Source organism: Panicum virgatum, chromosome 6N (genome assembly GCF_016808335.1).
Source record: "Panicum virgatum strain AP13 chromosome 6N, P.virgatum_v5, whole genome shotgun sequence".
Lineage (NCBI taxonomy): Eukaryota > Viridiplantae > Streptophyta > Magnoliopsida > Poales > Poaceae > Panicum > Panicum virgatum.
In genome coordinates, this window is record NC_053150.1 from 26,722,109 (window position 1) to 26,746,681 (window position 24,573).

Below are 24,573 nucleotides of genomic sequence, written 5' to 3' on the forward strand. Positions count from 1 at the left end.
GCCACTACCCCCGACCCCCTCCTCTACGGCCGGCGGCCATGGAGCCGCCCCAACCCTAGCAACCCAGAATCATAAGGCCGACGCCTCCCTCCACCACCCCGGCCGCCGGCGACCGCTCCGCCCACCTACCACCCCTTCCCTTCCCTCCCCACCCCTTCCCTTCCCTCCCCACCCTCCCCCCTCCCCCATCCCCTAGCTCGCTAGCTGCCGCGCCCCCTCCGCTACCTTGAGGTAGAAGATGAACAGGGCCATAGGCGGGCGCTGCTGCGATGGCTCGGAAAAAATCATGCGCGCGATAAATAGAAATCGCGGTCGCGGACAGCCAACCCAAACGCAGATCTGGTGCGGCTGCGCCATGATTCTTTTTTCTCTCGCGAAAAAATATATTTCTCATTCACAGTCTTGGGGTGGGTGCGAGAGCTTAAAAATCCAGGGCCCACACATTGGATGCAGCTAAAATTGCAAAGTCCTTGGGTTGTACCGCGGCGAGCTCAAATGGAAATTGAGTGCAGCGTGGGAAAAGTACCTTTGTGCACCTGCATTTGCGCACGGCACCGAACGGCGTGTGGTTTTGGCAAAAAGCGACCATGCTATCGCATTCGCATGGCCCCCGGCGTCTATCTCTACGAGTATGTCAGTCAAGTTCAGTTGCTCCAAATATTAAAAAAAAATCAACACCTGTCCATTCAGACATTTTGTAGAGGCAATTAGACACTGTTGTTAAAGACTCAAGACCTATATTTCCTTCCAATACTAGGTCGTCTCTATGTACGGATCCTGCATCGAAAGAGGGCTAGCGAGTGTGGCCACGTCGTGGGGACCATTCCTACCATCGGATTGGGGAGACGAACCACATAAATAGTGCAAATCCTAGTTCTTTTTTTGCCAAAAAAAAACTATTTGAAGTCCGCAATTTTCACAAAACCCCTCGAGCTTCGTTTAAATCAACCCATAATCCAAGGGCCCTCTTAGTTTCTTGCAAAACCTCCCTTAGATTATGCTGAAATTAACCCACGGCCTGTCTTTGATTATTTCACAAAATAAATCTCAAATTCTCACGAAACGAATTCGTGGCCAAGCCTTCTCTTCATCAGTTTACAAAATATACCTCTTTTCCTTATAAGATTAATATGACGCCTTTTTTCCGGGTCTCCCTAGTTTACGGTCGCTCGGTAGGATTGAATGGTGCGGTCGATCCTCCAACCACCGCAGCTTTCCGTTTTAGGTAAGAAATTAATTTTCTTCCTTCTCTTTTTGGGAAACACAGTCTGCCCGCACGCAACAGGGATTAATCGTGGCCCAATTCCCACGCTATCATTTCTCTTTCAGGAAGCATTTTTTTTCAGGATGTGGGATAATAGGCTGTAAATATCGGGTGGAGGAGTCAAAAATAAAAGTAAGTTTCAGATTTACAATTAAGAATTCGTTACAGTAAAAAAAATACAAATTTACAAAAATTGACCCCCCCAACAAACTTTACATGTCTGAAAAAAGGAAAAGTTTGACATGAAATTTGTTTACATGAAAAAAAATATGGACAATATAGTATTGTCCATAAATTTTTTACGGAAGAAACAAATATTTTACATAGAATTCGTATAGTTTGTGGAAAAATTTATACACGAAAAAATTGTAGGAAACTGAATTTGGAAAAAAAAACTTTATTTCGTGAACATATTTGAAAAATTTATGGGAAAGTAACGAAACTTTTGTGCAAACAAAACAATTGGAAAAGAATGACAAATCAAAAAAATTGTACGTCAACACCTTTACTATCTCCATATATATAATAAAGGATTACAACTATTCAATAACCGACAGAATTTGGGTGCGCATAAAAATAGAAATATTTTCTTGCTGAAAACTTATTTTGACATTACTTTGTGGTCTAACAACACAATGATGCCTATTTTGAAATCTTTAAGTATGCCTCTCAAAAAAAGGGGAACACTATTTATTTGTGAGTTGCCTCTGAAAAAGAAAAATCGTTCCTCAACAATACTCTCGGGCTCCTTTCTGATTTACCAAGCCCTGCAGAAAAAAGATGACTTTATCTAAGTAGATAGAGAAGAAACCTGATAAAGGAAGCCACATGCCAGGTAGATAGAGTAACATGTGAATATGAAATTAGCAAAACAATTAATTTAGATGCCATTTGGCTTGAAGAAAAGAAAAGCTGGAAAACTTTGGAAACGAAGAAAAAAGAAGATAGGAGATGGCACAATTGACTCGATATATAAAAATAGTGGGCAAACTCCCTAACACAGGTTTCAAAAAGCTCATCTCATTTATCAAAAAGTAAACAGATAACGTCATTTGCAGACTGACTAAGATGACTTTGCATAACTGACAAAATATATTCGAGATAAGAAAATGGAATTGACAGTCGCATAAAGTTAGGTAAGATCATATATCTCCAATCGTTCGTTGCTGAACTCCTGCATATACTGAGGTGTTTCTACTTAAAGCAGCTTGCGCAACCTCATTCAAAAATAAATTGCAGAAGCAAAAGTGTTCCTAAAGCATCTATCCCATCTATTCGCCACAAACTTAAAAAATATACATACAATTCTATTAGCCAAAGAACCTATTCTAAACTACCTTGAGACCATCACCTACAGCATGCCTATGATAACCCTGTTTGCCAACCCGCACCCCTTCCAATCAAGGATCCAAAGCAACACTCGCAGCACATCACCAAGAAACATATATAGCAGGAAACTGAACCTACCTTTGAATGTGTTGCAAGTTATATACATATTTTCATGATAAACTTATGTATAAAAAATGATTTAAATCTTTAGCAAGATAAACTTTCATATAAAAAACAATGAAGCCAAACTTTTTGACAATACTTGTTTATGAAAAATGGTTTGTAGAGAATTTTGATACAAAACCTTATCAAAAAAAAATTCTTAGAAAATAAGGTTTAAAGTGTTCTCATAGAAAATTTTACATATAATAAAGCTTCCATTAAAATTAGGGACTACAAATTTAGTAAATAATTTCATGAATAAACTAGTTAACTAAAAGATTTTGGAAAAACATGTAAAGATGATTTGTAGGTAAAACTCATTTAGAAAATATATTGACAAATTATTTTGTAGACAAACGGAAACTTTCATACATTTTTTTTTGAAGAAAAACTTTTAAATAATACAATATGGACACTTACTAATTAAAATTTAAGTTCATAAATTTTGTTAGAAAACTTTTGCTATAGTAAGTTTCTAATTAAACTTTTTACAATAACCTTTAATCTAAAAACATTCCTAGCAACTTTCATTAATAACTTGTAAAAAGAGAAATTTTATTAGTAACACTTGTAAACTGAAATTTTTAATGATAATTTTTTAGATGATTTTTAACAGACAAGTTTTTGCATAAAAATCTTTTGTGAATTTTTTTTTCAGAAAACTTTTATAAAACAAGCAGCATCAAACAGACCTCTGCAAGTCCTTGGTGCGCACATAGCTGAAAGCAGCATCAACTGGGCAGGAACCCTCATAGTTTCAATAGTAGACGATCTATCAATAAACAAAAAACTTAGTTAGCGTGTTGGAAACCAAATGCACTCGACAAACTGGAAGAAGCCATGGAAACATAGAAAAAATAGCCGCAAAAGGACTAGCTTACCTCGAGAACTTACTGCTCAAACACAAGAAGATTACTGTAGGCACAAGAGAAAACGCAAGATGTAAGACACACTCAATAGGCAACTGATGGCACTAATTAGATTCAGAGAACACACTGAATAGTCAATTGACGGCATCAACCAACATCACGGGTCCAGCAATAGAAAAATAAAAGCTGTTGGTACAAAATTATCCCATTCTGTACAAAATTATCTCTAGTCTATTATAACTCTAAAATATACAAGTCTGCATTTTTTTAGTTTGATTTTCTCTGCATAAGCACAAATACTTATTTCTGGTCATGTTAAACAGTAAAGGGAAAATACGTTGCAGTTTTGTTCTTTTAGTCTTTGAGCACTTCAAGATATATAAATCTGCATTTTTTTAGTTTGTAAACTTCTTCATGAGCACAAATACTTAATTCTAGCAATCTAAACTGGAAAGGGGCCAAACTACATTGCAATTTTGTGTTCTGCTCAATACTTTGGCATCATGATAAACAGGTGTTGGTGTCTCTTATGCTCAATCTGAATAGGTATTCTGCAAGCGCACAGAATTCACCGGTGTAGCACTTCACCTTGGAGTATTTTAGGGTATCATGAAATCCTCAGGGAAGCACTATGGTAAAGTGTATCGTAAATTGTAGTGACAACCCTTACTGAAGTTTGGAAAGAAGGAATCTTCCACATACCGATCGTTGTTTGCTGTGTGATCAAGAACCTGAAAATATACAACACATACTCACCACATGTGTCTTTGCAAGAGAGTTTTGGTTTCGAATTCTAGCAAAGTTTGACTGGCAGGTCTGCACTCCATTAAGGGATGAACTCTCCTTCTCAGAATGGTGGAGGACGAGTGTCAAAAAGATTCAGAAAGATAAACGGAAAGGTTTTAATACTTTGGTTATTTTGGGTGCTTGGCTTCTTTGGAAACACCGAAACGCTTGTGTGTTTGAAGGAGACCGCCCAAATTTGGACAGGTTACTGCAGGCGTTCAAGGATGAACACCACTTGTGGTGTCTGGCAGGGGCTCGAAGCCTCAGCTCCTTGAGTGCTGGTCAAGTGTTCGGACTAGGCTAGTTCCTAGTCCTTGTTAGTGGTCTCGGGTCAAGCTTTTGTTTTTGTTTTTTTCTTAGGCTACAACATCATAGTGTATCACAGCCCCTCACAGCTCGGCTCGGAGTGAGGTGTGCTAGTTTGTAAGGGGCCGGTTTATTCTCTCTATTAATACAAAGATACGCAGCTCTCCTGCGTATTCGAGAAAAAAAAAAAAAAAAAAAACCCTTACTGAAGTTATCGACCGACTAATTCAGCAGGGGTAAGCCAGATAACTGATGAGATAAATGGCCAAGCTATGACCGTGTGACACACAGGAGGTTCTATACCTTAGAGTGGTAGCAGCTGGGAGGACAACGAGCGAGAAAGGACTCCTAAAACACTTCTAAACTACTGAGCTAGCCTCACTAGAACTAATCTAAGTATCTAACTTGATGTTGGAACTAGGAGCTTACTTCGGCGGCCTAAGCGAAGGGCGCAGACAGGGGTGAGAAGGGGCCCAACATACTTTTGGCAATCCTACTGCTATGAAAACACCCGAACGTGGTGGACTACGAGGGACGGACAAAACTGTCACCACCTGCCGCCTACCATTGCGGTACCGTGGGGTGGAACACACTTTCTAGCTAGCACTGAGTCAGACACCACGTCTACTCTCGGTACTAGGATTTCTTTTGAGGCCTTCAAGAAAAATCCCCCTCAACCTAGTGAACTAACTCGAGTTACACTAGTACGGGCGAGAAAACCCGTAAGACTAACTCCGACAAGCAAGGAAGGGAACTTAAACTGAACTAGAGGTAAAACTTACTCCCGCAGACAAGTACTAGTACTTAGGAAGATAAATACTTACAGAAAGTAAAGCTGACTCAAGTAAATAAAGAAGATAACTTATATTAAAAATTGTCAAAGGAAAAGATACAAGAGCTTTACCGAGCTCCGATGATGACTCCGGATCCCCGAGACAAGCTCGACTCGACTCTAACTCCCAACTACTAACCTACTCTAGACTTGAGAAGAGAGAATTGCTCCTTTGAGTGAGTGTTTACAAGTGAGGGGGAGAGTGGTATTTATAGGCTTCCAAGGTCGGTAGAAGGCCGGTAATTTTGTTAGCGCCAGGTGCACGCAACTGTAGAGGCGGTGCTTAACTTCCACGCGAAGTCGAGAGCCGGGCGGCCCTCCCTAGGCCGGCCGGCCTAGGGGTGTGCCATCGGGCCACCGAACTTCTGTGGACGGCTCCTGATCTCTTCTGGACGTCGGTTCTCTGGGTGGTTTCCTCGGATACTTCTGTCTTGGGCCGGGCAGCCTGAGGTAGGCCGGGCGGCCTGCCTCCGAAGCCCCTCGGCCTTCCGCTTCGCCGATGTTGCACAACATCACTCCACTTTGCTTCTGGAATGGGTGGTTTCCCCATTTGATGATCTTGGCACTAGTATGTGGGCTTTTGAGTTGAACCTTGTGCCTTCCGGGTCCACCGACAGGATATGAAATGTTCGCCTTGTTCTGGAGCCTCATGAACATGTCACATTTCTCCGGTGAAAGTATTGGACCCATGTATGTGGAGGTGTCAGGCCGGTCGGCACAGAATGTGCCGGGCGGCCGGGATTTTCTCTGATTTCGACCATCTTTGGACAGTGGATTTCTGCAAGCACAACTCATCCAAAACTTGTGGAACTTATTAGAATCAAATAAAATATGAATGGAACATGGTGCAAAACTCAATTTATTCCCGAGAAGTTGACGGTCAAAACGTGAGATAATGGCCGTCAACACCCCCCAATCTTAAACTTTTTCTCATCCTCGAGCAAAGCTTAATAGTGAGGCTCAGTGGATCAGGAGTTGCGTCGATGCTTGCCCTCTACAGGTACCCTGTGCACAGCATATTACTCTATCCGTATGTACTTCGAGTAAGTTGGCTCATACCTATATGTTCTGGATGATGGGGCTTATTTCACATTTCATCCCTTATCTTGAGCGGTTGGAGGACTGAACAACCTTCACCGGAATATTTTTCTGTTTTTCTTGTTCAGGTTCATTCTCGGAATATTTTTTAAGTATGCATATGATTAAGGTTCCCTGAAGGTACTCTCAATTGCTCAAGGTGTATGATCCTCACCAAGGTCGAAACTTGACCAACTTCTTTTTAATCTAAAGCTGATATCTGGAGTTATGCGTAGAAAGAGTATGACATACCTTGATTACATGTGTTGCCGAGCCGAAGAGTGGTTCGCAAGAGGTAGGTACTTAATCAAATTCCGGTCTTATGGAATCACAAATGTTCAGGGGAGAGGCAGAAATGGACTCACACTTTTAGAAATGTTTTTGGGTCATTTTATTGAACTCCTCTTTTGGACCATTTTTGCTAAGGATCATGGGTACTTCTTCTTTCTTTCTTTCTCTTTTTTTTAAAAGAAGATAACTCCATGTCCTTCATGAATTCAGTATTTTCAGAGGGAGTAATTGAAGAAATTTTTCTGACCCTTTTTGAAATGGATAGGCACACAGTGGAGTTTTTGGGCTGAGTTATGGTCGAACTGTCTGGTGAGAGTGGATGACAACACCCGGAGTAGGTAATTGTCTTACCAGACATTTTGAGGCTAGCAATGGAATGGGTACGCAAAGGAGAAAGACCGACGGATGACAAGTACCTTTTCTCAAGCGAACTCACCATTCGACAAAGTTCAAAGTAAATCAAGATAGTCTATGGTAGCTCATGCATGAAATATCATTATGGCTCTGGATGGGATATGTAAACCAACAGGGAAACCCTTTTATCATATTTTAATATTATTCCGAAAATTTTCCTTACTGAGGTAGACAGTTTTAATTCCAATGTAGGCCATCCCAAATCCCACGACAACTTAGACTTAGAAATCATGTTAATGCTCCCACACACAGATTAATTGTGTCTATTATGTGCCAACTAGCTCTGGTACTAGATGAGTAAAAAGTTATAAACGGGGGCACATGCAAAGCTCAAACAGAGCAACTATTCATCATTTCTAAGATAAGGGTTTGCACGGATTTCCACACATTTATTCTACACATGGCAATTCTCTCTCTCTCTTTTTTAACTAAGCTGAACTGAACGAGCAGTTATGACGACTTACCTGGATACTGACGATCTCTCCCCCCCCAAGCTTCATTGAAGCTTGGGGCTACTGGTCTGGCTGTGGCGGGGGGTAGTACGCACCATGGTGCCAATCATAGGACATGGAGGATAACATCCCCCAACTCTCCTGTGTGAGACTGGTGTTGTGATCGAGGTTGTGTCCCAACTCCTGTCGTAACTCTAAGGCGCCCATTCGGGCAGTGAGGCCTGACAACTCCCGTGTGAGTGGGTTGTCGTACTCAAAGCGTGCTGACGCAGATGGGCCAACCTGCGGGCTATGGGAGGTCCCCATACCTGAGGGATAGTAAAATCCCTTGTCGTTCCCATACCCTATGCTACCCTCAGGCTGGTATGAGGGATGGCCACCCTGGTTGTAAAACCCGTAGGCCTCCTCGAAGCTCATGTGAGTGGTGTCTGGGTGAGGCTGTGCTGAGGCATCTGGCGAGGGTGCAGCATGTGATGGTCCGGCTTCCTGAGAAGCACGGGCCTGCCGTGAAGCTCCTGGCTAGAGAGAAGTTCCTGCTTGGCGGGATGTGCCTGCTTGACGGGAAACTCCTGCCTTGATGTGCCACCTTCGGCCAACTGTGCGTCACGCCGAGTTCTGCACGTGTCATAGGACCAGCTGTGTTGTGGCGTGCTGGCTCCTTCTTTTCCATCCGGAGGGTCAGACGTTTCACGGAGTAGAGCGAGAGCTTCGGGCATGGCAGCTCGAACTCCTTCTCATACCCCGTATAGCACATGAAAACTGAGTTCCCGGGACCTTCACACATCATGTGCGCGTGAACAAAGTGGTCCAGACCAATGAAGGTTCGGTACTCATCCGTCGCGGGCAGATATGTGACTTGTGCATTCTCCAGAACACCGACATACCGCGCAATGCGGGTGACCAGTGAGGTTATGTCAATGGGAGATTTGCACGTGATCATTTTCTGCCAATGTGCGACCATGCCCATGACAGATGAGTAGCGAATCTTCTTTGCCATAGCATAAAGGCACATGATCTCCGAGGAGCTACATAGCCTGAAGTCTGCTCGGGAAAATACTACCATAGCCAGATACTTGGCTAGAACTCTCAGAGTTGGATTATGGATGGAGACTATGCTGTTTTTACTACTCACTGGTTCATCTGAGATTTCATTCCACCAAGCACTACGGTCATATTCAAGATCATCTGTTAATGCATTAGCTTCTAATAGGCATTTCTTACTGAAGCCTAGTGCATTACTAAAGTCTCTGAGTAGCATTTCAAAGAACTCGTTGAAAAAGTGGAAGTGGATTTTAGTTTCTTTTCCAACGGTTTCGACATGAAGTGTTGATAAGAATTCCGTGGTGAGAAGGTGCGAACCTGGTTCGGTGATGTCGGTGAAGCGCGACCATCCCATGGTTGTGAACGCGCGGTTCATGTCCTGGCGGAGTCCCGTCATCATGAGGAATTCTGTATCGAACCGCTTGGCGTGGCCGTACGACTGCTTCTTCAACAGTTCGAGGGCATCCCGCTCATAATTAGTCCGGATGACGATCTGATTGACCAATGTCAAAACTCTGATTTTGAGATGGGGCCTCGGGACTGCTGGAGAGGCAGGGGCTTCCTCCTCTTCTTCCTGGGATCGTGACGGTCGGCGGACGGAGTCCACCGACACGTCATCCCGGGAGCCTGATGACGCCCACGAACTCCGGGATCGGGATGACAAGCCCAGCTTCTTCACCTTGCCTTTGATGTTCCCCCATAGCGACATGGCTCCTGCAAAAGATTAGTACATAGAATATGCAGGGAAAAATAAATCGGAGGGGTCAGTGGTTAGTCGTTCTTGTGGGGATCAGTCCACCACAAACGTTCTTCGTTCAGAGCTTGATTATTCAACGGAACATATTTTTCTGGTTTTCATTTTAGGAGAGGGTTACTACTAATTTTATTGAATTAGTGCCGAGCTAATCTCAACACTAATATTATTTTTTTGTGGGGCTAGCACATGAGTTTCTAAACTTAATTAACTCCTAAGAGCTTCATTTAAGCAAGAAAACTCAGAGAGGAAGAGAGAAAGTGTGCTTGGGAGAGTGACCTGCGTACTCAGAGCGATGGTGCGACGATCGACGACGATGCAGCGGCTTTTATAGAGGCGCGCAGGGGCAGGGCCGGCCGGCCTGCATGGCACTGGGTGGCACCTCCCGCGGCCTTCCTTGCTTCACGTCAGTGCCTACTTCGTAGACTTGCAGGTGCTCATGCTCTGGTGGGAGGCGACGGGACACGAGCGGAGGAGTGCCGGGTGGCCACGATGAGGCCGGCCGGCCTACCCCCCCCCCCCCCCCCCTTGAAAGGTGTCGGCCTCCTCCCCTTGCTTCTGATGCACTCCAAGACTCTGATTCCTGATGCCCCCTGACCAAACAAAGGAGAGTGGGGTCGGCTGGCCTAGGTGGGGCCGGCCGGCCTACACTTTGGCCATTTTTTAAATGCAATGTAATAATAATTGATGCAAAACAAAAAAAAATTAAACTTGGGTTTATAAATGTAAACATGCCATGACTTGAGAAAATTTATGCAAAGAATTTAAACTATCCTATATGCAAATGCAAGAATGGATACGTACCATGGTTCTCATGGCGATAGCTCTGATTTTGAGTCCGAAGCGGGACTCTCCATACCTCGGGTTCTGTTGTCGTCGCCGGATGGAGTTCCAGACGAAGACACTTTTCTCCGCCATTCCTTCTTGGTGGCGGGTTTCGGTTTGATCGCTTTCGCCTCCAATTTCTCAAATTCTCTGCGAAGGATTCGTCGTCTTGCGTTCCTGTAGTTATGCACTCTGATTTCCCTGTCGATTCTTAGTCGTTCCAAGAGCTCGGCAAGGATATTGATTGTGGGTGTTGATGGCTTCTCCTGCTCTTTCTCTGATTTCTTCCGGTTGAATGCTTTGACCTGGGAACATTGTTCGACCTTCGGTCGGAAGGCGAACCTCTGTCTGCCCATTAATGTTGAGCTGAATTTCTCCTGCTCCGACATCAACGTGTGCATTTGTGGTACTCAAGAACGACCTTCCTAGAATGAGAGGCATCTTGACATCGACTTCCATGTCGAGGATGACGAAATCAATGGGAATAAAGAAGTTTTGGATTTTAACCGGAACGTTCTCTGCAATTCCCACAGGGTAACGGACCGTCTAGACCGCTAGCTGCAGGCACATAGTAGTAGGGACAAACTCATGATAGTTTAGTTTATCGTAAACTACCTTGGGCATGACGCTGACGCTTGCTCCCAGATCACACAGAGCGTGTGAGAAATGTTGACTCCCGATTGAACATGTGATTGTGGGGCATCCTGGATCTTTCTTCTTCTCTAGGAGAGGATCGAGTATAGCTGCGCTACACTCCTCTATGAGTTGCACGACCTCGGTGGTGGGCAGGCTTCTCTTGTTTCCAAGTATATCCCTGATGTACTTGGCATAGGTTGGGACCTGCATAGCGTCAAGAAGCGGTATATTGACATATAATTTCCGTATTACCTCGACGAACTTGCCGAATTGCTCGTCGGCCACCGGCTTCCTTAACCGTTCCGGAAACGGTAAGGCAGTAGTGTCATGAAACTCCCGTGAAGTTCTAGGGGGTTCCACGGTTTCCTCCTGGGCAGCAGTTGTGTTGGACTCTTCTGCCTCCTCCTGGTCTTCGTCTGCAGCAGAGGTATTGCTGGCGGGTACGGCTTTCCATCGGGATCCTGCATCTTTACGGTATGGTGGTTCTTGCGTGGACTTACCTATCGACGTAGTTACCGCACTAACACTTTCCTTCGGAGGAACCTCTGGTTGCCCAGAAAGTTTTCCCGAATTATTGTTTAGACAAGATGAGGTTAGTTGAGCAACCTGAGTTTCTATCATTTTATTGAAGCTCAGCTGGTTTTTAATAACGGAGTTTATGCCCTCTAATTGTCCGGCCAAAGACTCCAAAATTTTATCATTAGCAAGGAATTTCTTACTAATGTTGTCATTAATTTGTTTCTGGCCATAAAATAGGTCCTTTAAAGTGGGCTAAAAATTGTTATTAAAATTCATACCTTGCTGCTGACTGAAGGGGGGATTGGGTTTGGAATTCCAACCCTCCTGAGGACGGAAGCCTGAGTTGTTGGAGTTGTTCGCTCCAACGAAATTAGCTTCCTCCTGAGTGATCGGGCAAGAGTTGCCCATGTATCCAGTTTCTCCACAAATCTTGCATGTCATGCGAGAATCCATAACTTGGTTAGCCTCCTGGTGCAGAGACTCAAGTCTCTTCATGAGAAAGTCCATCTTGGCAGCAAGCATATCGATGCTGTCGATATGATGAATTCCCTTGTGGAGCTGTTGCTGCCTTTCACCTTTCCAACTCTGGTTGGAAGCAATCTTCTCTACCAGTGCTTTTGCTTCAGGGACGCTGAGCGAAAGGAAGGAACCACCTGATGCTGCATCGATGTGGTTCTGAGCTGGTTTGTTCAGGCCATTGAAGAAACTCTGAATAATCTGCCATTCCTCCATGCCGTGGTGGGGGCATGCTGCAATGTACTCCTAGAATCTCTCCCAAGCTTCCGGAATGGCTTCATCCAAGAGCCGTTGAAATCCAGAGATCTTACCTCGGAGGGCATTGGTTTTGCCCACCAGGAAATACTTCATCAGGAATGCATTGGAGCAAGCTTCCCATGTGGTGAAGTCTGCTTTGTTGGTGTAAAACTATGTCTTCGCCTTGCCTAGCAAGGAGAATGGGAACAGTCGAAGACGAACGTTATCCATAGTGATACATTTGGGGTTGATGGTGCTGCTCACTTCCAGGAAGTTTTGAAGGAGAGCGTTGGCATCCTCTGATGCCTTGCCACAGAATGGACTCGCTTGAATCATGTTCACCAATCCCGACTTGAGCTGAAAGCCATCATTGCCTTGGTCATTGTTCAGTCCAGTAGGGATGTGGCTGCTGGACAGGGCCGAGTACTGTCTGAGAGTCTTGGCCATGGGTGGTGCTGAGACTGACAAACGAGGATTCCAAGTGGGTTTCTTCTGGGATGGGACGACGCGGCGTCTCACAATTCGCCCAATTCTCTGAGGATTCGGATCGAAGTTGGATGGTAGATCAAAACCGGTCATGCACTGCTCTACATCGAATAAACGAGAGAGAGCAATGGTAAGCCCGCTAAAACTAGCGGTGATAAAATAGTAAGGTTTTCCACTCAATTATACAATAAATTTAGCCAATTGCTTCCCCGGCAACGGCACCAGAAATGCTTGTTGGTGTCTCTTATGATCAATCTGAATAGGTATTCTGCAAGCGCGCAGAATTCATCGGTGTAGCACTTCACCTTGGAGTATTCAAGAGTATCGTGAAATCCTTAGGGAAGCACTATGGTAAAATGTATCGTAAATTGTAGTGAAAACTCTTACTGAAGTTATCGACCGACTAATTCAGCAGGGGTAAGCCAGATAACTGATGAGATAAATGGCCAAGCTATGACCTTAAAGTGATAGCAGCTGGGAAGACAACGAGCGAGAAAAGTCTCCTCAAACACTTCTAAACTACTGAGCTAGCCTCACTTGAACTAATCTAAGTTTCTAACTTGATGTCGGAACCAGGAGCTTACTTCGGCGACCTAAGCAAAGGTCGCAGGCAGGTATGAGAAGGGGCCTAACATACTTTTGGCAATCCTACTGCTATGAAAACACCCAAACGTGGTGGACTACGAGGGACGGACAAAGCTTCACCACTTGCCGCCTACCACTGTGGTGCCGTGGGGTGGAACACACTTTCTAGCTAGCACTGAGTCAGACACAGTGTCTGCTCTCGGTACTAGGATTTCTATTGAGGCCTTCAAGAGAAATCCCCCTCAACCTAGTTAACTAACTTGAGTTACACTAGTATGGGCGAGAAAACCCGTAAGACTAACTCCGACAAGCAAGGAAGGGAACTTAAACTGAACTAGAGGTAAAACTTACTCCCGCAGACAAGTACTAGTACTTAGGAAGATAAATACTTGCGGAAAGTAAAGCTGACTCAAGTAAATAAAGAACATAAGTTATATTAAAAATTGTTAAAGGAAAAGATGCAAGAGCTTTACCGAGCTCCGATGACGACTCCGGATCCCCGAGACAAGCTCGACTCGACTCTAACTCCCAACTACTAACCTACTCTAGACTTGAGAAAAGAGAATTACTCCTTTGAGTGTGTTTACAAGTGAGGGGGAGAGTGGTATTTATAGGCTTCCAAGGTCGGTAGAAAGCCGGTAATTCCGTTAGCGCTAGGTGCACGCAACTGTAGAGGCGGTGCTTAACTTCCACGCGAAGCCGGGAGCCGGGAGGTTGCAAGGTGGGGCCGGGCGGCCCTCCCTAGGCTGGCCGGCCTAGGGGTGTGCCATCTGGCCACCGACTTTCTGTGGACGGCTCCTGATCTCTTCTGGACGTCGGTTCTCTGGGTGGTTTCCTCGAATACTTCTGTCTTGGGTCGGGTAGCCTGAGGTAGGCCGGGCGGCCTGTCTCCGGAGCCCCTCGGCCTTCCGCTTCGCCGACATTGCACAACATCACTCCACTTTGCTTCTGGAAGGGGTGGTTTCCCCATTTGATGATCTTGGCACTGGTATGTGGGCTTTTGAGTTGAACCTTGTGCCTTCCCGGTCCACCGACAGGATATGAAATGTTCGCCTTGTTCTGGAACCTCATGAACATGTCACATTTCTCCGGTGAAATTATTGGACCCATGTATGTAGAGGTGTCAAGCCGGTCGACACAGAATGTCCCGGGCGGCCGGGATTTTCTCTGATTTCGACTATCTTTGGACAGTGGATTCCTTCAAGCACAACTCATCCAAAACTTGTGGAACTTATTAGAATCAAATAAAATATGCATGGAACATGGTGCAAAACTCAATTTATTCCCGAGAAGTTGACGGTCAAAACGTGAGATAATGGCCGTCAACACTAGGAAAGGGGAAAAATACTGCACCATAATCTAGAACTTTCCTTTAGTTTCAGATACATAAAACAAAAATAAACTAAGGAGAAATGAATTCTTATGAACTTGAATTCCGAACTTCCACCGTACCTCTTTGTTTTCTCCTTTCTCCAACATAAGATTTTCAGCCTACAGCAAGCAAAAGAGAACATTAAGACAGGAAACCTCTATTATTAACAAAATGTTGCTGCTGATTAGGCTCGCCTTCTTGACTACATTGAGGACATAGGGCTGCAACTCTTCTGTTCTATAGGCACCAACACCAAGATTGAGCTTCAACTCATTTTTCTCTGCTTTAAAGGCTTCTGAAACCCTCAAGAATTGGGTCTGGTGGAGCCATTGGCACTCCCTCAAAATGAGAAACATCCACTGCAAGGGCCATCATAACATGGCCGAAGTTCTGCGTTCAAGAAAGTAGCAATCATAACTCAAAGCATAAATCACATTATTGCACAAAGAGATGTCAAAGCTTCAGACAGGAGTGCACACTAACAAAACATCACCCTCAATGAAGAAGAAAATTCTCATAACTAGCTAGCCTGTCAATAGTGATGTGTCTTAGCTTCAGCATAGAAAATTCAAGTGTGTACCAATCAAAATAATAATCATTCCTATACAGCACTTGGTGCGTCATTTTGTTTATCATGAAATGAGGTTCTCAGTTCCTTTCAGAACTCTAAGACAATTATTTGCTTATGCTCTGAAAGCACTTAAGCTCCAACAGTTGTGTTCATAAGTGAACTTATGATATTTTCTGCATGCAGAAACACATTATGGAGCATATCTTTTCTTGCAGAAGTTATTAATGCAAGTAGTCCTCCATTCAAAGTCGATGATCCTGTGACATGCTTATAGATCAATGGTTAGCAGGACAATTCTGCTGCTTACCCAACAGTAACCTACATGCTTACATGGGAAGGCAGATAATGTCCTAAAAACCTGCAGTAACTGATAACATAGGAGATCACAGAGACTAGAATTCGGCAAAAGCTATAAGTTGTCCCAATTCATGAATTGCTAATTAAGGAACTGCTAGCTAACAATTGACAGACCATACACGAAGATAACCATGGCCCATGGGCATCTCATGCTACAGCACCCAAGTAATTCGCCAAATCAACTCCACGATTCAAATAAGCAGTACGAGGCTACAAGTACGAGCAATTAGAAAGGCCAGCAGGCGGTCACCTTCCTCGTGATCCCCACGCGACAGCCATTTCTCCCCTGATTCTTTCCCCCTCCAAGCACCTGCGCCCATCAACAAGCCATCACAGAAGACATTCAGACCCTGGACCAATAGAGCAGCAAATTGGTAGGGACTGAGGGTTAGGGGCGGGCTGTGCCTTGGACCGGGCGGCGACGGCGGAGGCCGCCGGTGAGGTGAGGATGAAGGTGGCGGAAGCCATCTCTGGACGGCGAGGGAGCGGCAAATCGGAGGCGTGGGTAGCCTGCTGCTACTACTGTACGGACGAGCTGCTCGAGCGCGCTGGCCCGCAGCCGCTCGAACACGCCGGCCGAGATCCGCCGATGAAGAGAGGAATAGGTTGGGGGGGGAGGCGCAGCCCGAGTGATCTCCTGGCTGCACTGCTCTAGATTGGGAGGAGAGAAGGAAAGGGAATGGGGAACGCGAGAGAGGAGGAAAAGAAAATGAGAAATAAAACAAAAACGGGAAAAAGGAAAACAAGCCACATCGTGGCGCACGGTCAGTCGGTCGACCGCGAGAGGGCTACCGAGCGGGCGATCGTGAAATCAACATTGGGTTTTTTCCGCTGTTTCACAAAAGGAGTCTGATTTTCCCATAAAAATCAATCCATGCTCCACCTCATGGCACATTATTCTTGAAAACTTAACCTCCATACCTTACGCAACTTTCCCGGCACAATCTGAGACCTATGTTTGTAATAAAAAACATACGAACCCTATAGCAATATGTCATTTCTAATATTAACACTACTTTTTGTAATCATTAATAAAGTAACATAGCAATACAATGTCCTATTTTGTTAAAGATATACTATCATACCAACGTTCTTCTATGGCATGTCAAGCTTCCTCCACAATAACACACCATATTTTAATATAACTCCAACTTTCTTAAAGAAAATACATCACGCCTATTAATTGCCAAATCTCATGATTTAAAGTTGAACTCTCTTCTCGTCTCGCAATTACATTAAGTTTCGGGCTAATTATGCTCCACCCTCTCTAATAAATAATTTTACCCATTCTCTCACTATAATAAATCTATAAAATAAAAGTTGAAACAATTAAAACCCTCTTTCACCAAGATTAGGCCCAACGTACCTTTCACGTAGGTCCGACTTGTCAAGCCAAAATATTTGACGAAAGGGGTGAAGACCCATTTTTTTGATATAAGGAAAATATTTCTACCGAAAAGGTAATTACACCCGTAATTTCCTATACCCACCTATTGTACCCGCATATTAGTTTTTTTTGCACATACTTTACTTTCTTTTGCTCATGCCCATAATTTGTGTCATTATTTATTTTAGAACGATAATAATTGATATTATTCTTTTACGGAACGAAAATAAAGATGTGTATTATTTTTAGAAGAAAAATAAATAACATCGTTACATGATGGAAGAAAAAATAAATATGTGCTTGTGGCACGTACATCTCCACTATATAACAAAAAATATCAAAATTCCATTTTGGGACAAAATAATATATTACTTAAATAATAACGGCACGACAATAGAATGCCCAAAATATATACCAAATGCAACAACGGACTATAGACATGACACCTTTACGAAAATGACGAGCGATGGATTTGTCTTACCTACATCCGTTAAAAGTATAGATTTACCTACATACAATAATTACTATACATATAATAAAATCTGTATCAATTACACGATATGAAATACGGGAACATATCTGGTGCAAACCACAGTCTTTGTGAAAATCTGTGCAAAGTACAGCAAAAAAGTCATCTAAATTCACCAAAAAAATCATACATGTATATGATATGATGATACACAACTTTGTAAAATATCTTGTCCAAACTCGATTTCGTTTGTGAGATATAAAAATAACAAATTTAGAAATTTGTTATTTTTATATCTCACAAACGAAGTCGAGTTTTGACAAAATATTTTACAAAGTTGTGTATCATCATATCATATACATGTATGATTTTTTTTTTGAATTTAGATGATTTTTTTGCCATAGTTTGCACGGATTTTCACGAAGGATGTGGTTTGCACTAGATACGTTTCCATGAAATATAGGCCCTGTGTGGGGAAATTTTTATTTTTAATACAACTTTTAATCAAAATTATGTATTAATACTGCAAAATTTGAGAAATTACAAAACTAGGGCACAATTATCTACCCAAAAGACGAAATTTAAATTTCGTCGGCATGGTAGACGAGTAGACGATTTTTCTTAATTTCATCTGTTGGCTAGACGAAATTTAAATTTCATTTACTGAGTAGACAATTGTGTTCTAATTTTGTAATTTCTCAAATCTGCAGTGTCCATACGTAATTGATTAAAAATTGTATTAAAAATAAAAAAATTCTCCTGTGTGGCTCTTTGCCACGCGCCTTTCTAGTATAACTAATTGACATTCTTAATCGTGCCACCTCATCAAAAAAAATTTGGCTTGCAGAGCAATCTGATGTACGCTCACCCACAAAACCTGGGCAGCAGATTCCGTATCACGTTACTGGTGCACCTGCATACACGACCCTTATCAATCCTGCAGTAAACGCAGAATCAGAGGTAGGCAGCCTCGCCGTCACCCCAGCCTCACACACATGCGGACCGCAGCTCCCGCGCAGCTGGCCGACACTTTGAGCCTGTTTGGCTGGTCCAGCTAGAGATGAGCTGAAATTTGTAAAATAAATTAAAATATTACATATTTTCATTTAAATATAATAAAAGTTTAATAAATTAGCAAAAGACTCTTGATTTATTTATAACTCCAGCTCTAAGGTTTTTTAGTAGTATGGGCAGTTTTAAGAATTTTACAAATTTTCTGAACTTAGAGCCATACTAAGGCTCTGTCTGATTGTGTCTAGAATTCTAGAAAATACGATTTTAATAGTTAATTAGTGGTATTATATAAAAATAGTTTACAAAACCAACTATATAACCCCTGCCGCTAGGACAGTTGACGAATCTAATGAGTCTTTTGACTACATGATTAGAGCATGATTACTGCAGCACTGTTGTAGCCAATCAAATATTAATTACCGTCATTAGATTCGTTGCGAAAAGTTATACCCATCTGGGAAGAGATTTTGCAAATAGACTTTGGCCTTGTTTCGATATGTTCTAGGATTTAGAATGCGCTTCCCGAGAAAAGAATCTCGCATACTAAATGAAGTCTATTTGCAAAACCTTTTCAGAGATGGGTGCAATTTTTCACGATAAATCTAATAATAGTAATTAATTGATGATTGGTTACAGTGACGCTACAATAATCATCCTCTAATCGCGCGGTCAATGACCTCATTAGATTCGTCAGGGTTCCTAGCGCAGGAGTTCTGGAGTTGGTTTTGTAAACTGACTTTGTTTGACAGCCCTAATTAATGGTCAAACTCATTCTAGAATCTCTAGAATGCAAACCAAACAAGGTTTTTATTTAGTACTCCATACATACAAGATTGCCTTCTAGAATTGGGTTTTGTAGAACGATCCAAATAAGGCCCAAACACGCCATATCCTCCATCCACTGTAGCAGGGAAAAGAAAAAATCCAACGAACTTTTACATCTAAAGAACTTAACCTACGGGAGAAAGATCGCCCCATAACATTGTATTAAAAAGAAAATTTTCTCACACAGGTCAAGGAAACTTCTGAACCTCTATCCCTACCTCTATATATATAGTGGTCAATCATGTATCGTATTCCAAACTATACTTTTAAAATGGGAAGAGGTGAGGGTATCTTTTTTGCAAAGCAGGAGTGGAAACTCCCAACCGGAAGGTTCCTAACTGGATGTCCTATCAACCGGGCTAAAGCCTCTTTGCAGCCAGCCCTGATCTGGTGCACGTGCGCCATGGTTCTTTTTTCTCTTTTGCGGAAAAATATGCACTATTTCTCGTTCACACTGTTTTGGTGTGCGTCCAAGAACTTAAAGAGCCCGGCCCCACACATTGGATGCAGTAGAAATTGGCCTCGTTTGGTTCCTGCGCTAAGATTCCTAGTGTGTCTCTTCTAATCTCCGTATAAAAAACTAAATGAAGTATATTTGCAAAATCTTTTTAGGGATGGGTGTAATTTTTCGCGACGAATCTAATGACGGTAATTAATTGATGATTTGATACAGTGATGCTACAGTCAAAGGCCTTATTAGATTCTTCAGGATCATTAGCGTGAGGTTCTGAAGTTGATTTTGTAAACTGTCTTTGTTTGATACCGTAATTAGCGGTCAAACTGTCACTATTTACTAGCACGCTGCAAACTAAACGGAGCATTGCACGCAAATTCTTGGGTTGTGTCGTCCTGGCACCGACGAGGAAGATGGCCAGGTTAGGTTGTGGCTGGTTTACTGATTGCAATCGACGGGGGTCACTTTTCAGCGGTTCTTTTCGTATTTTCGCGTGACGACGTTCCAGGGCAGCCACGTTCTCGCGGCTTGTCTCGAGTAATGTACCGCGGCGAACTCAGCTGAAAATCGAGTGCGGCGTGGGAAAAAGCACCTTAGGGCGCTTGGGCACCTACCGCACGTGGTTTTGGCGACCATGCTATCCGATGCTACGAGTTCGGCAGCTCTCGGTAATAGGGGTAGTATAATTCACAAACTGTGATATTTAATATATACTGTCATTAACCTTGTCATTTTTTGATTCCTCTGATCATCCTCTTCCTCTCATCCTCCATCACCTTGTGGTCGCTTAACGAGTCATCCTCCTACTCAATCAACGTTTTGTCGTGGTCCATTCTACTCACGACCATAAGTGTGTTAATCCTTATTCATTACTATAACGAACATGACACCATTTATGCCATTTCGAGTGATTTTGGTGATCGAATGACAACACAACACTTGAACTAATATGATTGTTAAGATGATCATTCTCAGACTTTTAGGTTCAAGTGATGACAAAGAGAAAGAGAAAATAGGCGTAGCAAGGCCCGAAGGGCAGCCCCTACGGGGGTTCCGCTACCCGGTTAGCGGACGGGGGTCGAGGGGGAGCCGCCCCTCGCGGGTCTCAGGGCAGCGCCCTGAAAGCTCTTAGGATCAGGAGCACTGGAATAACCGACGCCATAGGCATCGGAGCATCCGATGGTAGTCGGAAGAACCGACGCCATGATGTTTGGTGCAGGATGGAATCGAAGCCAAGTCAGACTTTAGGCACCGGTTGAACCGACGGTCCAAGAAAAGGGCATCGGTGCATTGGCAGTCCTTTGTACCAGAGACGATGTCAAGTGCCCAGAAGAAGTTTCTTCAGCACCGGTTCAACCGACGGTGCATCGGTGCATACCACCGGTGTAATGACGTCAGCGTCCAGGAGAAGATTCCTTCAGCACCGGTTGAACCGGTGAAGCATCGGTGCAAAGCATCGGTTCAACCGGTGGTCACTGCGTCAGCCGTCAGGAGTCCAACGGCTACTTCGAGTTATGAGTGACCGGATGAACCGACGCCACCCCGCCAAAGGCATCGGTTCTTCCGGTGGTACGCAGATTTTCAGCTAACCGTTGGAGCAACGGCTACAAGACTTGGTGGCCTATATATACGCCTCACCCCGGCCATTTGAAGATTGCTGGAGTTGCTGGACATCCCACACACACCCAAGAACATCTCCAAGCCATACAAAAGCATCAAGATCGTATCCTTAGCCCTTAGCACACTTTGAGAGTGTTGTGTAAAGGATTAGCTCTTAGTGAGTGAGTTTGCAAGGCTTAGAGCCTTTGTGCTGTGGTTCATTAGTGAACCAAAACAAGAGCTTGGTGCGCCGGCACCTTGGAGCGTGGAGCTCGCCGGCAACGTCATCGACCCTCCGACTTGGTGTGGAGCGGCGACGACACCTTTGTGCGGGGGACGTGGAGACCCCCATCCTTTGTGGAGAAGCTCCTTAGTGGAACCCGGGGCCAAGGTGACCGTGACTGTGTTCACGGAAGAGACTTGGTGGCCGAGTAGCAATACTCTTAGTGAGTGCTACAACAACGTGGATGTAGGTGTGCCTTTGTGGCTAACCGAACCACGGGATAAACACCCGCGTCAAGAGTTTGCTATCTCCTATCCCGCTCTTTAAACTTCCGCATTTCATTCTAGTAATTTGTATGTCTTTACTTTCATAGAATAGTTTCTTGATAGGAAAGGCTATAGGTTGTTAAACTCTCTTGGGATAGGGGTTTTACACTAGAACAACCTAGTTGCACATTTTGATAGCATGTTTTAGTTTAAGTTTTGTGCAAACTAGTTGGAGCCATAGGTCTAAGTTTTTATTAGTGCCTAATTCACCCCCTCCCCCTCTTAGGCTAGAGCACCCGATCACTTTCAATTACCTCACCGATGGTGGTGTTATTTCTCACCATGTTATACATATTGTTACCGGCATGGTGGCATCTCCAGCAGTCCCACTAGGGTTGAAAAAAGTCGGGATAAATCCCGTTCCGTTCCGCCCCAATTTCTATATTTTACCCGTTCATTTTCGTATTTTTGGACAAATATGAAAATGGTATGAAACACGGGATGTCAAATTTGAAAACAAAACGGAAACGGTTTGACTTGTATCCCGATCGTTTTCGTATTTCCCATATTTTATCGGGATATTCCGTTTTTACTAATTTAGTATATACTGTTTTTACTACTATGTGTGTGGCTATGGCTATGAATTTATTAAATCTTCTCTCTGAGTGCGGGCTTGTGAGTTGCGACTATAAATTGCACTACTATGTGTGTGGATGTAAACTTGTTTGTGAGGTTGTAAATTATTATCATAGTTTACAATTACTTGTGTTATTATCATTTGTCTATTGTTTTCATGTACTCATGTCTGGTTTGTTCGATGATTGGGTATCGTATGAGTCGGTGTGTTTCCGTTTTGATTTTCGTAGACCGTTCGTTTTCAACACATATCCGTTCGAATTGGTTTGTTTTCGTTATCCCGTAAGTCCGTATTCGTTTCCGTGTTCGACTACTCCATTTTCGTATTAAAATGTAAAAGTGAAAATGGTAATGGGGTTATCCCGACCGATCCCGATCGTTTTCAACCCTAAGTCCCACATTCTCCAATAAACTCTTACTATTGAGAAAAGGATATGCTCCGGTTGTTTCCCAATACATTTCTTTTTTTCTAATAACTATTGGGTTGTCCCAATATTTCACCCCCACTCTCCTCAAATAAAGGAGGGTTCATACTCTCCTAAAATGTTGTTATATTGGGACAAAATTATAAGAGCATCTCCAGCAATCTCCAATAATCCTTTCCCAATAACTGGTATTGGGAGATGTCCCAATATAAGTTTTAGAATAATTGGGGAACTTGCTTTTGCAGTCTCTCAATAACTTTCTCCTAATCCAACTATCTTATTAGGAGAGTCACAACTCCCCCTTACTTAGGGAGAGTTGGGGTGAATTATTGGATTGTCTCAATAATTATTGGGAAAAAAAGATTTTGGGAGACTGTTGCAGCACTATTTTCTTATCTACTCTCATAATTTGGTAGTTGGATTGAGAATTGGAGGACCGCTAAAAATGCTATTTAGGAGTCGACAAAAGCAACTCCAACAATAATTCTAAAACCGAAGTTGTCAATCAAATACTGTCGTTGAAGAGAAAATAAAGTAATGGTTATCAAACCCTTTCCATTCATTCAACTCTAGTACAATAATAACAATAGCATTTTCCGGACAAGAACTTAATTTCGGTGGAAAATAATGAAAAAGATAGTGATTTTGTGTGTTTTAAATATGTGAGAGTAGCTCTAATTTTCTTTTTTTTTTCCTCAAAGATAATTAATTTCTCAATCACCAAAACAACTGAACGAAAAGAAACCTACAAACATCTTGCTGAAATCGGTTAAATGTATCACCTTAAAGCATATTCAAGAGTTTCTATAAATTTCACTCTCTAAATTATCATTTGAAGAGTTATGTACATAAAAATCGTTCTCTATACATCTTCACTCTCCAACAGCTTTTTTATATCTTGTTTACGCTCTAAAGAGTCATTTTCACTATCTATCTTTGGCTAGCAAGAAATTCAGAATAGATGATGGCTATATTTGGATAACCACTTAGAGCATCTCCAATAGTCTTTCTAAATTTCACTCTCTAAATTATCATTTGGAGAGTCATGTACATAAAAATGTTCTCTATAAATCTTCACTCTCTAACAGCTTTTCTATATCTTCTTTACACTATAGAGAGCCATTTTCGTTATCTATCTTTGGCTAGCGAGAAATATGGAATACATGATGGCTATATTTAGATAACCACTTAGAGAAGTTCTTGGATGCTAGTTTTCCATCAAAATATCTATTCCTAACAATTAGGATGAATATAGAGAGTCTCTTGGAGTTGCTCTTAGAAAAGCTTTTGAAGGCTATTTTTCATCAAAATTTATATTTCTAACAATTAGAATAAATATAGAGAGTCTTTTGAAGTTGATTTTAGTGTACTCTACATTGTTTGTGCCGTGCTATTACTTCTTATCGCCGTAGTGTATCGCTATCACGAGTGCTGTAGCAACTAGGGAGGCAAGTACACCTCGCACACAAAGCACTCAGATCGAGTTGTTGCCGCCGTATCTGTGTTGTTGCCATTCTATCCAAGTCCATAGCATATTACATCTAATGGATAATAAACCTGTACACTCTATCCGTATTCTTCTTTTTTTCTATCT

General features: G+C 42.9%; 1 protein-coding gene and 1 non-coding gene across 6 annotated transcripts; one reads left to right on the top strand and one right to left on the bottom strand.

Annotated features, from left to right (window-relative positions):
• Positions 1-1,744: 1,744 nt before the first annotated feature.
• LOC120677246 lies at positions 1,745-15,997 on the bottom strand. Of its 5 annotated transcripts, none has more exons than XR_005676233.1 (6): positions 15,932-15,997; positions 14,960-15,143; positions 13,855-14,872; positions 3,637-3,670; positions 3,448-3,527; positions 1,745-2,031 (listed from the first exon to the last, which is right to left on the bottom strand). XR_005676233.1 is itself a non-coding variant. In XM_039958393.1 (4 exons), the coding sequence occupies exon 4, from the start codon at positions 9,530-9,532 to the stop codon at positions 8,138-8,140; it is 1,395 nt and encodes a 464-aa protein (XP_039814327.1). In that variant the 5' UTR covers positions 9,533-14,579; positions 14,834-14,872; positions 14,960-15,143; positions 15,932-15,997; the 3' UTR covers positions 6,383-8,137. The 5 variants fall into 5 exon arrangements, 2 of the variants coding, with proteins under 2 accessions (XP_039814327.1, XP_039814326.1); XR_005676232.1 differs by having other exon boundaries at positions 9,142-14,872; XR_005676234.1 differs by lacking the exon at positions 3,637-3,670 and having other exon boundaries at positions 9,142-14,872.
• Positions 12,288-12,394, top strand: LOC120680358. The gene has a single exon (XR_005677626.1). It is a non-coding gene; the product is annotated as a small nucleolar RNA R71 (small nucleolar RNA).
• Positions 15,998-24,573: the final 8,576 nt, after the last annotated feature.

Bases quoted from the DNA above. Each gene is read 5' to 3' on its own strand.
- LOC120677246 (XM_039958393.1), bottom strand. From the start codon at position 9,532: ATGTCGCTATGGGGGAACATCAAAGGCAAGGTGAAGAAGCTGGGCTTG.